The sequence below is a fragment of the Ahaetulla prasina genome, chromosome 4 (assembly GCF_028640845.1).
Source record: "Ahaetulla prasina isolate Xishuangbanna chromosome 4, ASM2864084v1, whole genome shotgun sequence".
In the NCBI taxonomy this organism is placed as follows: Eukaryota; Metazoa; Chordata; class Lepidosauria; order Squamata; family Colubridae; genus Ahaetulla; species Ahaetulla prasina.
Genome location: NC_080542.1, coordinates 91,092,339 through 91,106,760, shown reverse-complemented (window position 1 = coordinate 91,106,760; position 14,422 = coordinate 91,092,339). Strand labels below are relative to the sequence as shown.

The 14,422-nt window shown below is 34.7% G+C and overlaps 1 protein-coding gene across 4 annotated transcripts in view; it reads right to left on the bottom strand.

Annotated features, from left to right (window-relative positions):
- Positions 1-2,176: 2,176 nt before the first annotated feature.
- TCAIM (T cell activation inhibitor, mitochondrial) overlaps positions 2,177-14,422 on the bottom strand; it is a 30,602-nt gene continuing 18,356 nt past the window's right edge. For 3 of the 4 annotated variants that reach the window (XM_058182056.1, XM_058182057.1, XM_058182058.1), the window contains 4 exons: positions 11,282-11,403; positions 10,167-10,399; positions 4,820-4,951; positions 2,177-4,305 (listed from right to left, as the gene is read on the bottom strand). In XM_058182056.1, the coding sequence (XP_058038039.1) occupies positions 4,080-4,305; positions 4,820-4,951; positions 10,167-10,399; positions 11,282-11,403 (713 nt within the window). In that variant the 3' untranslated portion in view covers positions 2,177-4,079. The remainder of the gene's footprint in view (positions 4,306-4,819; positions 4,952-10,166; positions 10,400-11,281; positions 11,404-14,422) is intronic. The other variant, XM_058182059.1, reaches the window with a different exon arrangement.

The following is a 14,422-nucleotide window of genomic DNA, read 5'->3' as shown; positions in this document are numbered from 1 at the left end:
TGAATGCTTGTGTTGCTGCAGTTTCCCCCTTCAGGGTCTTTTTGTGTGGGTTGGGATCTGCTTCAGCCTCCTGGTGTGGGGCTTTGGGTGAAGACTGGAGGGAAGTGCCGCTGGTGGTGAAGAGCTGGAGGGCCTTGTTCCAGTGGGAATGCATCCTGGCCTGGAACTGGCTGACCATCTCAGCCCGTTAAGACTCCAGGTGCCGGTACCTGGTCTTGCACTCCTGCAGGTCTTCCCTCTGCTTGGAAAGCCTATGCTCCTAGTTCTCAGTGAGGTGCTTCTGCTGAGCCTCCTTCTCGGTCAAATCCAATTTGAACTGAGCCAGATGTTTTGCCAACTCTTTCTCATGGTGGCTGCTTAGCTCCAACAATTGCTTTCTGTTGGGGCCCTAAGGAGCCTGGGCAGGCAGGGGAGAAGTGGGGAGGTGTGAGTAGAGGCCAGTGAGTTGGTCATGGCCACCCAGTCACATGACTACCTAGCTACACCCACCCAGCCGGTCATTAAGCAGATCATATTAGTGGTCCACAGGATTTAAAATTATGAATTTAGTGGACCCTGAGGTCCGAAAGATTGGGGACCTCTTATCTAGAAAGCAATATTACCATCGTTATTCTCATCTTCCCTATTACCTATCACCTTAGCTTCTTATGACTATAACTTGTTGCTTGTAACTTATGATTTAAATTGTTGTTAGTATCCTAGTATGATTTATGTTGATTGCTTATTAAGTATCCATGACTATCACTATCTAGTTATATCTAGTTGTATCTAGTGTTTTATGATATATTTTTACAATGATTATAATGATCTATCGCTATTGTTGTATGTACACTGAGAGCCTATGCACCGGAGACCAATTCCTTGTGTGTCTAATCATACTTGGCCAATAAAGAATTCTAATATACTAAAGTTCTGGATATTCACATAAACAATAAATTGAGAATACCTATATTCTCACATCTAATTTTGTTTTCCCTAGAGAGCATCTAGGCTCAGCTTTGTAATAAAAGCTCTCTAGAAGTATCTCCCAGTAATAGTTTCCATTTGCTTTGCTGAGAATCACCAAATCATCAGGGTATCTGTTTACCGCACCTTTACTTTTCATTATGTATGAACTCTTCTACCTTTGAGACCACTAAAAGACTATTTGAGACAATTGCAGCGGTGAAATCCACTTATCTTCGCTACCGGTTTGGGAACGGGAGTGTGCAGGGGAGTGCATGCGCTATGCGCACGAGCCTCTTCTGCACATGCACACCTCTTCTGCACATATGCTCCCCTTCAGAGGGTAAAAAATGGGATGCAATGATGTTCCAGTGGGTGGAGCCTTCCACCGCTGGCGCTACTGGTTCACACAATCCGGTTGGATTTCACCACTGGATAATTGTTTTCCATATGAACATAATACAATCTACAAACCATAAAAAAATTAGGTTTTGACTTTTTAGCTCTGATAATCTGAAGCTGTAAAATAAAATCATTTTAGTAAACATTTATAGGCACTTAAATAATACACACTTCTCTTTTCTGAAGTTTTAGCAGCATTAAGAACACAATTAAAAAATATTGTTAATGTAAAATTAACAATCCCTCCAACTGAAAATGGCACTATCAGCAATTTTGTTCTCTTAAAAAAACAGATATTGATATCAATACCTTAAGTTTGATTTTCAGAAAATGAGGCAGCAAGAAACTTGGCACAACAATACCGAAAGGAAGATTGGACTCCACCTATGACTCCCAGGCAGATCTCTACTTTGCAATGCTAGTCCTATCTGAGATTTCTTCCAGGATTCTTTTGGAAAGTTCGCCCTCTTCTGATAAAGTCAGGAATAACATAACAGAATCCTTAAACCAGTTGGGTCTTCAGTTTTCTCAGTTTGTGAAGATGGAAATCCACACTATTATATTCCTGTTCTAATACATCACAGCATGTTTTGTGAGATGAGCTGTCATTATGAAATTATAATTTGCCATAATGCAACCCAGAAGTGTTTAACAAATCCCATTCTTTCTTTCTGCAATTTTTATTATTACCAGTCCGGAACATTGCAAACAAAATAGTTACTTAGCCTCTGCTAGGAAACAAGCATAGTTTGGCAGACTGCACAATGAAGACTTTTATAATCTACCTTTACTAAAATAATTCAGCCATAAAAAAATAGCATACTCATAATTGTAAGATTCTGCTTTATTTTTAGAATACACATTATTATTTAAACATTTTGGTAAGGTCAGTAAAGACTCCAATTATAACATCAGGTAACAGTAAAAGATGTTTAGGATTATTTTTTGAGAATCTGTGAGATCAACAGCCTTCACTTAGGACAAAAGTGCTTCATCATTTGTAGGAATTAATACAAACATCTGTCTTTCTTTCATCTTTATTCAGAGTTTTCATCAAGATAGTCATCCATTTTAAACAACTTATAATGCATTTTTATAAAAGTTATTGAGAAGATTAAAATAAAAACAACTTTATTATTGTAGTTCAATAATATTCAAAATAGTGTGGCCTATTCAAAAACTGTTTGTATGCAGACTTTTATCAAAGCCCCTCTTCTTTATGTAATACATACATAAACTCAGGTAAGAAGAAATATGTCACAATCTCTTAGCAAACAATTGCTGCTGGTTCTCTTTTCACGCTAGCAAAATCAATTGGTAAGGTTGCTATCAATCTGATACATATGACTATCCAGGAATGAGCAATCTGTGGACTCTAGGTAATGCAGATGTTTATGTTTCTATTACCCTAGCCAATGTATTTGTACATTGTTGGGAGATGGAATGCAAAAATCTGCAGGGCCATAAGTGGGTTACCTGTGAATTATTCATATATGTCAGCCTTTCCCAACCTAGTGCAAAATTGAGTGGCCTACAATTTAGGTCAACCTCAGTCAGGATGTTAATCATGGCTCAACATGTTTGAAAGATACAGTACTCAGTTGGGAAACAGTAATCTATCTAAAGATCGTAAAATGTGCTCAGCATACTTTTAGTTTCCCACAGTCCATCCTTGTCCCAAACACTGGGAAGTTCCATGTAAGGTGATCCTCCTCACTAGCTTGCATGCTTAGCAAGAAAAGACCCCAATTAGCATAAATGGCTTTCTCCTCTGCCATAGTGGATCCTAAAATATTTTTCTTCAAGTATCTTTTACAGAACATCCAATCATATATGCAGATGGATTCTGTAAGGACATAGTCTAGTCTACATTACTGATGAAGTAGCATGTAAGTATATCAGGGCTGCCCAGAAGGCCCAGAAGCCACTGTTCCTCAGCGGCTGTGCTCTGTAAAGGCCTGAGGTAAACTGACCTAAAAGTCCAAGGAATATCTACTGAAGTGCCTACAAAGAAGCACATATTACTATCTTAATCAAAAGCAGAAATGCTTAAAATACATGTTCAGAAATAATTGACCATATATAGAGCTACTTTTATTTACATGAAAAATATAAAGTGCAAGATCTAACAGACAAAAACATTTCAACAAACCTTTATAAAATTTTCTCAAACAAGGTGTACAATAATTCTGCAAAATAAATACAGTATATCAGTAATATTTACCACTAGGGTGCTGCAGAAATATTTATTTTCAAGAAAATTTGCACCACAGAATAATTTCAATGACCATCTTTCATTCTAAGAAGGCTTCTCCAAACACAATTTGTGCATACTAAAATCTGTATGTTCATGTATTACATGGGAATATATATATATTAACATGTAAGATTCACATTTGTGTGCTACCTGGATTACATTCAAAGTTTGTGTACCTCATTCCCCACTATATAGTTTCATTACAGTCTTGAAACCCAGTCATATGCAACTTAATGGAGAGATTCAACCCCCCTTAAATATATAGTCTTGCAAAAAAAAAAAAAAAAGTGCAGACACAATACTTTGCAATTTTCTGAACAGCAGAAAAATCCAGGGAAATGCTATGCCTTGCTTCCCAATACTGGCATGGAATTTTTATTCATAATTTACTTTGGAAAATATTCAATTTAGTAATTTATACCAATGCATAAATGACATTTGTTCTCTTTTACATTGAATATAGCAGCATTTATTTTCAGTTTTTCCAGTTCCAAGGGATACAGAGGTCTCCATCTTGCAGAACAGAAAAGAAGTGGGAAATGCAGAGATGCATACCTTGTAAATATGGCAATGATTCTTCCAATAGATTGCTGCATGAATGAATCATCTGTGCACTGGAAACACTGGGTTCTTTATATAGCTGTTGAAGACAAAATTTCTCTGTGGCAGTCTTGATCAGCTTCTTTTCTAGTAGTATGGACCTGAAATTGTAAACATCCAATGCACACCTTAATATTATAAAACACATAGGAAGATAGCAAATCAGTTCTTGGCTTTAAAATGACTTTGCATTTTTGGAAAAATCATATTTAGTTTCCCTTTCTCAAACTGCAAATAATCTGCAACATTCTTTCAAAGTTGAGTTTTAAAAAATAAGAAAATATATAGTAGTTGAAATATTTCTCAATTATATTTCTCAAGTGTCTCCTATTCCGTATTTTTTCAATTTCAATTCCAAATTCAATTTTATAATTAATTTGAAAGGTTTGCTTAACAACTGGCTAACACTGATTTCAATTACTACATCTCAAGTTTATCATTCCCTTAAAATTTGGTTTATATGTGTGTATCTACATAATAAGTAGATACTTATTCTTTTAATTATTTCTTATTAATAATTTAAATATTCATATATGTACATGCTGTGGAGTGTTGTCTTGCAACCTCTCAAGTTATTAAATATAGTCTAGAATGTGTGTTTTCAATAATACTTACTCCTCCTTTCTATTCAGTTTTTCTCTTGCTTGGTGAGTTTTGTCCATTATAAACCACTGAAGAGTTACTAGATCACACACTACTGGGATGATAAAGTAACCAAGTTCGTGAAGACTTGGTGCATATCTGTCACTGCATAAAGGAAAGAACAAACAAGTTGATCTTGCTATTTGTAGCCAAAATTATGTAATATTCATATCAAACAAGTGTAATTAAAAAGAAAACAAGCTTTATAAATTTTGGGAAATATGCAATGATTTAACATAGTATCACAATATAATCTCCACCCAATTAAATATATTAAACAAGTTACACCCCTAATACTTTAGCAGCTTTGATTTCATAATTAGCAGTCTTTTGTATTTATCATTTAATCTTTCTGACTTCAAAGTCTGCTTTGCATACTAGAAGACTATAAAGTAGAGGATGTGTATTAAAGCTCAGAGTCTCCTCAGTGCCTCTCTGGAGAACATGTGGAATATGGAGATCTCAAGGAAAGGTTTTTGTATTGCTAGCTATTCCAGTCTGTAGAATGTGGTTTGAAGAGTGTTGTACAAAGAGAAGTAGGAAATGCATTATTTTAAAATAATTTATAATAATTTTTATTTGTAGCCTATTCTTCCTTCATTTTAAATGATTGCTTTTTATTGCTCTATTTTTTAAGGAAAGATCTGAAGCAGGAAAGACTTTAATTAAAATAATTGTTCAACACATAAAATGCCAGAATGTTTTGAAATATTTCAGAATCTCTGCAATAGAAATCCATATTAAGAAACCTATAGCTTTATTTATTGAAGATTTTTTCTAAATTCAGTCACAAATGCAGACTGATTAGCCAGTGACATTCAATAAATACATTTTACTGTAGTCTGATAAATGATCTAAACAAACATAGAAAAGAACAGAAACATACACATTTATTATTTAAAAAGCTTCAAGTTTCTAATATTCTGATTATGTGCCTAAAACCAAATGAACCATAGTCCATTTCCTAAAACTTAACATAACTAGAACTCTGCCAATTTTCAACATATACATATCTTTCAAAATGTATCTTGTGGTATAGCCATGCATTTAACATTATTTGTCTCCAAACTTCTGAATAACTTTAGTCTCTCTATTTAGAATTTCTTGCTATTTAAGTATTTTCCAAAATATATCACTTTAAAAAGATTTTGATATGCACACAGTCTTCTGAAGAAGAGAACCATCATAAAGAATTAAACTGAAATAATATAATGGATATAAATTAAACTGAAATAATATAATGGATATGTAGAAAATGAAGCAATGGAAACAGATTATTTATTTATTTATTATTATTTAGATTTTTATACCGCCCTTCTCCCGAAGGACTCAGGGCGGTGTACAGCCAAATTTAAAACAATACAATATACAAATTAAAACAGTTAAAATAACATATTCTATAAATGGCCGAAAATTTAAAACCGTCAAATTTGACCCATAAATAAAATACCCCAATTAAAATTATTAAAATTCAGAAAATTTAAAATTATTAAGCCAATTATTATTAAGATGTAGTGAATTGGGTGACAAATTTGATATTCCAGATTATGACTGACCTTATTCATGAATTAAAAAGCTTTTCATAAAGTATTAGTTAAAATGGCAATAACAGCAGAGGGTCTCCTGTTATTTCAAATGAATGCAAAATATCAAAGTTAGATGAGCACTGAAGTAATAGTATATACATGTATGCAGGTATGTGTTGTGTGTGTGACAGAAAGCAAGTGAGAGAGAAAAAGAAAAAATAAATTAGGAAAGAAATTTCCTTCCAATTATAGCTATAACATTTCACATGAAACACTCTAATAGATGGCGCAGGAATATTTTCCAGTGGTGCTATGTCATGATTAGGCTGCCATTTAAAGAGGGTGAAAGATATGATAGTAACCAACCTTGTCCTGATTCAAAACTCCATTAAGTTTGTACTAATGTTAAGTTCTGAAGCTTCATTTTACTGCAAATAGCTACATCAAACAAAACAAAAACTTTTGCTGTTTATGTAAAATGATATGTTGGGCAGGAAAGAAAGAACAATTGGTTCAGTGATCGAATGGTCGGTCTTCATTCAGAGAGATCTTTGTAATCAGACTATAATCAGTAACCACAGTCACAGCATGAAGGATGTGTGACAAGATCATGAGAGGCAAAGAAAGAGACTGCTCTGCCAGCTAAGGACACTGAGTAATAATAGGAAAATGACAGGTCTATTAATGATATTGGAAATTCTGGAAACACTTTGGAAGCAAGTAGTAAAATTTGGATACAAAAACACCTACAAAAGCCAGGAATATTCATTTGTCAACACGTTAAAAAATGTAAAGATAGCCCAGTCTTAAAAAAAACTATTGTTACATAAAATATCAAGATATCCTGGGGGAGTAGGCAAGGCCAGCGTTGCGACAAGGCAGTCGCGAACCCCAGGAGCTCTGGGGGGAGCGCCAATATCCCCATCGTTATGGGGGTCCATAATGGACCATAGCTGTCCTGCAGGGACAGCAAAGAAAGAAGGAACTGCCGGAGCGAACAGGGAAGTTGTAAATTTCCTGCAGCACCGGCCTTTTAGCCTTCGATCCAGCGATGAGGACCGCAGCCATTACAAGCTGCCAAAGTCAGGATGGCCGCATAAGATTGTGCTGAAGGTTGAAGTGGTGAATTGGACAAAATATTGAAGCCGGATGAGTGAACACCAACTCACGGTGAGGCACCTTAAAATTGATAACTGCAACAAAATTTTTAAAACCCTGGAATAGTGGCTAAATTGACAAGGACTGTTAATATGCATAGAATAAAAGAAATGGAAGCAGTACCCAAAGACCTGACAAAAATTTGACTCTTGAAATTGAAGTCCAGATCCTTTAAACAAAAAGAGAAAAATGGAACTTTTAACTAAAGCTGGAATTTGGACAATTTGCAAGCTTTTAATAATTGATTAAAGATCATAAAAAGGGAAAAATAGAAAAAAAAAAACCTGAGGATTTGAAATTTGACTTTGATGGAATATCTCCGACTTCGTTTTTCCTGTATGGATTGGAACTAAATAAATTTTAAAATTAAAGGTGTGGACTTTAAATGGGACTAATTGGAAAAAGTAAAAAATAAGTTGAAACAAAACAAGGCGTGGCTCTAAGTAAAGGAAACAAAAGGGATACTTTTGTTAATTGTGGATTGGAATTGTGGACTGCAAAGTGACACATAAAGGCGGAAAAGGAACTACAAGCACTTCGGTCATTGTTGAAATCCTTCTCTGGCTGTGGTAAAACTGGTGAGAATTCTAAGGTTGATAATTCTCTATCAACAAGCTGTTTGAGCTTCACAAGAATAAGAGCTACAACTTCAAAGAATGAAGCAGAGAACAACTGAAAACAACAGAGATACACAAATGATTTTTAAGCAATGAATACAAGAAATAATTTTAAAGACTGGATGGAAAATAAGACTCAGAAAAAATAAGAGCTGTTTTAGAACTGACAGTGAATAAAGAATTTATGATGTTAAAATATAAATTTAAAGGACTACACAGAGGTTAATAGTGTAGAATAAAGAGTGGGGGCAGGGGGAAAAAGGAGAATCAATAGAAATATAGGATAAGTTAAGAAAGCATGGAATTCTAAGTGAAAATAAAAATGGAATTGAAATAGATTAAGATTAAAACTTCTAAGAGATGAGAATATATAAGCATAAGCATGAAACTTTTTGAAATAAGAAAAATGTTTGCTCCTTTTTACTTTCTTTTATAACATTAAGAATAATAACTTTAAAACCTTCATTGATAAAGAAATGATCAATAATGATGTGATAGAGATGACAAAATTGATAGAAAAATAAGATATATTGTTTTAAAGCAAGGAACCTTAAAGAAAACAAGAAGGGAATTAATATAGATTAAGATTGAAATATTAAATAGATGAGAGTTAATGCATAAGAGATTTTTTGAAATAATGAATGTTAACATGTATCATTTTTTCTTCTTTTTTGTATTTTTTCTTTTTATAAGATTAAGAATAATGATTTAAAAATGTTTATTGAAATGTAATGAGATTATGATGTTGATGTTACAAAGATTGAAAAGAAATGGGAAAAGTAGATGGGAATATAAGATTTTAATATAGATGGGAGAGTTAAGAAAGGGGGTAAAAAAAGGGGGGATAGACTTGATTAAAGAGTTAAATTCAGGACAGAGGGTTAGACTAGAATTTTATATTAGAGATATGCAAATTGTGAAATTAAAAGGGGGGGAAGGGAAATATATTGATAAAATATACAAGAGGGTGGGGGGAAATTGAATTGGATTTGATTATGTATCTGAATAATATTTTGTTCAAAAAACATATTGTAGGTGGTTTGTTTTAAAAAAAATAAAAATAAATTTCCAAAAAAATAAAATATCAAGATATCCTGATAATTTAAATAAAAATATATTTTGCACAGGGAGTGGAATTATGTCCTGGTGGTTACTGCCTGAACTGTGTAGCATGATAGATCTATGATATGATGTCAGATTCAAGAAAAGGGTTTTGATCAGTTAGGGAGATACTGAAGTTGCTACTGTCAAAAGAAATGGCAAGAAATTCAAGAAAGTGATTTGGATTGAAATGGTTTCTCCTTGCGCAAATGATCAGTTCATTCCCACTTTACAGAACTGGAGCAACAGGACTATAATGCATGCAGTCAAAGGAGAGACAATTTGGTATAGTGTTAAAGATGCTGATTAGAATCTGAGAGATTATAGTACATTCCAATCACATGTTAAGCATATAAATCAGCCAAGTGACTTTGGCTATGTGTTTTTATCCCTAGGTACTAAGAGGCCCTAGGAAGAAGTTATAGCAAAGTCATTTTCAAAAAATTTATCAAGGGAACCGCAGGGACTTGTCACCAAGAGTTAGGTTGCAACTACATCAATTGGAGAAAAGAAAAACAGATAACTAAGCACGATTTTTAACACAATAATTTGGGGTAATCCCCTGAAGGAAAACAGAACATTTTTATTGTTTTTTTCCCCCTAAATTATAATTCAGAACTGGAAATAAATTAGAACAGACTACCACTAGAGCAGCCTGGGGAGCCTGGACCATCTCAAAGCATGAGATTCAGCCCTTGAAGTAAATTAGGTGGCTTCCTGCACAGGTCTCCTTTTCAGCAACTATATCCAACAGCATAAACTAAAATGTCTTTATGTTCAAGCACTTTCCCCCCCATTTCCCCACCCCCAGATGTGCCCTGATCTTAGCAAAAATAAGTATTTTAGAAAAACTGACTACAACATAAATCTCATTAAAGATAAACCTAGGAAACAATATCTACTTCTTTAGATACACACCTTTCTAGAATCATTTGCAATCCACGCAGACTATTAGGGTGAAATGGAAGTCTCTTATTATGCACTTGATCATAAAAGTTGTCAAGAATAGAGTAATACTCTTCAATTGTCAACATTGGCTGAAGCTCTTCAACATAAGTTATTTGTATGCCTCCCAAAAGTTGGCTAATGCGCTCCTCTAGAAACAGCACTTTTTTTTGCAGTGTAGAGTAACTTGGCAACCTCTCAAAAATCTGCACAAAATGAAAGATTTTCTTAAAAGTTCATGACAGGATTAAACACTCCTCCAATTCTCCAAACTAAGCAGTTTTAGAAAATACTTCAGCATTAAACTAATTTTTAAAAAGGTACACCCCAGTTTTTAGTTATTACTATAATGAGCATTGTTATATATTCAACACAATTTGCCCAGAATTTGCTGTACAATTTTCAATTCTACCAGCTTGTTGGAAAAAGCTGGTGTAATTTTTCAAAAGAAATAGTATACACAAGGGACACTAGTATTACTATATACAATACTCTACTTACTATTTTAGTGCTTATATAATTTGTGCCCCAAATAATATTAATGTGCAGAAACATGAGAAGTCATACTTGCAATTAACTATAGTGCTGATGCATATGTCAGCTTTCCTTTGAAGCAAGGGAAGAGTTCAAAAGCCAATCAGAGAATAAATGCATCTCAACATTGACCCCTTTACCAGTGTTAAAAGACACATTGAAATTAATTCCAAACAAATTATTTTTTTAAACATATTAAATGGTAAATATAGACACTGATTTATCAAAACTATTATTAAGATTTCTAAGTGACAATTTTTGCATCTACTTGGTCTGATTTTTCTTGCTTTCTATAAATAAACAAATATTTCAGAAAGCATTCTGTGCAGGGAATGCCATTGGAATGGAACAGTTATCAAGTGGGAAATGGTTTAGAGGTGGGATTATGTTTTAATGATTATTTGACTAAGTGACTATTTTTTATGTGTAACTGTGGTGGATAAAGCCATCTAGTGGCTTTTATCCACCACAGTGGATAAAAACGAATACAATCTCAAGTAATAAATAAATTAGATGATAGACAGACAGACAGACAGACAGGCAGGCAGACAGACCCATATGCTGTGTACTAGAAGAAATCCTACTTTGGTCCAATGGTGATGAACATCCATTGTTCCTAGCATAACATAGCCTGTTGCATTCATTCCTGAGCGGTCTGTAAATATCACGGTTTGTCCTGTTGGAAAGAGAAATCATAGTTCAGGGTTGATATGGGAATGGTCATTTCACAGTAAAGGAACAAGTATGCTAGAGAATGAAACTTTCTTGAATATATTGAGATTTTTTTCCCAAAATGGATCAAATGTGTACAGCATATATAAATATAATATGGGCTGATGGGAAGACAGAATAATATTTCAGGAGCTGGAAGCAAAGACACATTTTTATTCTAGGAGCTGTCATTATTCCAAGAATTAGGGTATTGTATTGAATTGAATGATATTGATTAACTAGAAGAAAACTAATTGAGTCATGGTGTTCTCCATCTATTTCCAAAGTTTGAAAGTTAGCAGAAGAGAAAAACAATTAAGACTGATGAGGAATTAGAAGCGGAAATAGAAAGTACAAATGGTGCCATGTGGAAGTGTTCTAAGGTAGGCAAACAGGTTAAGACTATAGTAAGAAAAGGTAAATATACTTAGATATTGGAATTCAAGATAAATTGTTGAGGAAAACTGCTTAAAGGTGTAAAGAGATGGGAATTTCTTTAGGACAAATATATTCTTCTAATTTCTATTTTGAAAAAAAAGCAGGCAACTTTACTAGGTCTTTGTTAATATGCTTCGTATTAAGCTTAATGTTCTGAATTCTTTTGGTTAATGAAATTACAACTAAAGAAAACTGCACTGGGTTTCCAGTGACGTCACCGCTCCTGCCGGGTGCTCTAACAGGGCACTCCGCGTTAGAAGATTGTAAAAGTCAGTGAAACAGTATAAATCACTGTTCACTGACCTTAGCATACCCCTCGGGCATAGGGGGGTTTACGCAGAGCTGTGGGGGAGTGGTAGATCTAGCCAGGGGGTTTGCTCTTAAGAGCGAATTTTTCTGGATTTATGGTCCCACCGAACTTCACTATCTCCAACTTCAAACGTGCTCCTGTTTTTTTCAGGAATAAGGAGTAGGAGTCACTTCTGCTCAAAAGGACTTGTTAAATTGATTGATTTTCTAAGCAGACGGGAATTTCACAAGCGTTCGATCTTTGAAGTAGAAACAACACGGCAAGTATACCGACTCCCCATTTGAAATTTGAAACTTCTCTTTGTCTCTGATTAATTGACTTTTAAAATGGCGTCTGAAAGTGAAAGTGATTTTTTTTAGTACAACAAAGTAGCGTTATTTGTGGATTGTTACAAATGGAGTTCTCTTATACTGAAAGGAGTAAAGAAAAGTTTTTAAGTTTAAATTCCTGATTCTTTTGAAGACAGAATGGCTTTAAAGCCTTCTGGAAGAAGGGGATCTGAACCAAGTCTTGAGGATATATTGAAAGTACAATTAAAACTTTCTGAAGATAGGCAAAAAGAGATGATGGAGAATTTTAATACAAAAATAAGAGAAGATATTCTTATGGCTGTTCAAGGATTGAGTAAAAAAATTGAGGGATTGGAAGAAGAAATGCAACAGATCTCTCAGTCAAATAAGCATTTAGAAGACAAAATGCAAGGTGTTCAGAAAAAAGTGGATCAAAATGAAGATCAGGTTGTGATATTACAATATAAACTTATGGAAGGAGCTCTTAGAATCCGTGGTATGCAAGAACAGCGAGGAGAGGACTTAAGAAAAATTATATCAGAAGCATTGGCTGAATTTATTGAAGTGGAACCCCAAGAGGTAGCTTACCAAATTGATAAAATATATAGAGCTAATTCCTGGATCGCAAGACAGAGAAAGCTTCCTCGGGACATTGTGGTTTATTTTGTGAAAAGAACTATGAGAAATCAGATTCTGCAAGTTTCATATGAATAGAATAGAATAGAATTTTTATTGGCCAAGTGTGATTGGACACACAAGGAATTTGTCTTGGTGCATATGCTCTCAGTGTACATAAAAGAAAAGATACGTTCATCAAGGTACAACATTTACAACACAATTGATGGTCAATATATCAATATAAATCATAAGGATTGCCAGCAACAAGTTATAGTCATACAGTCATAAGTGGAAAGAGATTGGTGATGGGAACTATGAAACGATTAATAGTAGTGCAGATTCAGTAAATAGTCTGATAGTGTTGAGGGAATTATTTGTTTAGCAGAGTGATGGCCTTCGGGAAAAAACTGTTCTTGTGTCTAGTTGTTCTGGTGTGCAGTGCTCTATAGCGTCGTTTTGAGGGTAGGAGTTGAAACAGTTTATGTCCAGGATGCGAGGGATCTGCAAATATTTTCACGGCCCTCTTCTTGATTCGTGCAGTATACAGGTCCTCAATGGAAGGCAAGTTGGTAGCAATTATTTTTCTGCAGTTCTAATTATCCTCTGAAGTCTGTGTTTTTCTTGTTGGGTTGCAGAACCAACCAGACAGTTATAGAGGTGCAAATGACAGACTCAATAATTCCTCTGTAGAATTGGATCAGCAGCTCCTTGGGCAGTTTGAGTTTACTGAGTTGGCGCAGAAAGAACATTCTTTGTTGTCCTTTTTAATGATGTTTTTGATGTTAGCTGTCCATTTGAGATCTTGCGATATGATAGAACCCAGAAATTTGAAGGTTTCTACTGTTGATACTGTGTTGTCAAGTATTGTGAGAGGTGGAAGTATGGAAGGGTTTTTCCTAAAGTCTACCACCATTTCTACGGTTTTGAGTGTGTTCAGTTCCAGATTGTTTTGGTTGCACCACAAGGCTAGTTGTTCGACCTCTCGTCTATATGCGGATTCGTCATTGTCTCGAATGAGACCAATCACTGTTGTGTCATCTGCGAACTTCAGTAGCTTAACAAATGGATCATTGGAAATGCAGTCATTGGTATACAGAGAGAAGAGAAGTGGGGAGAGCACACAGCCTTGGGGGGCCCCTGTGCTAATTGTACAGGTATTTGATGTGATCTTGCTTAGCTTCACCTGCTGCTTCCTGTTTGTTAGGAAGCTTGTGATCCACTTACAAGTCTGTTCCGGTACCTGTAGCTGGTTTAGCTTAGTTAGAAGAATGTCTGGAATGATGGTATTGAATGCTGAACTAAAGTCTACAAAAAGGACCCTTGCATAG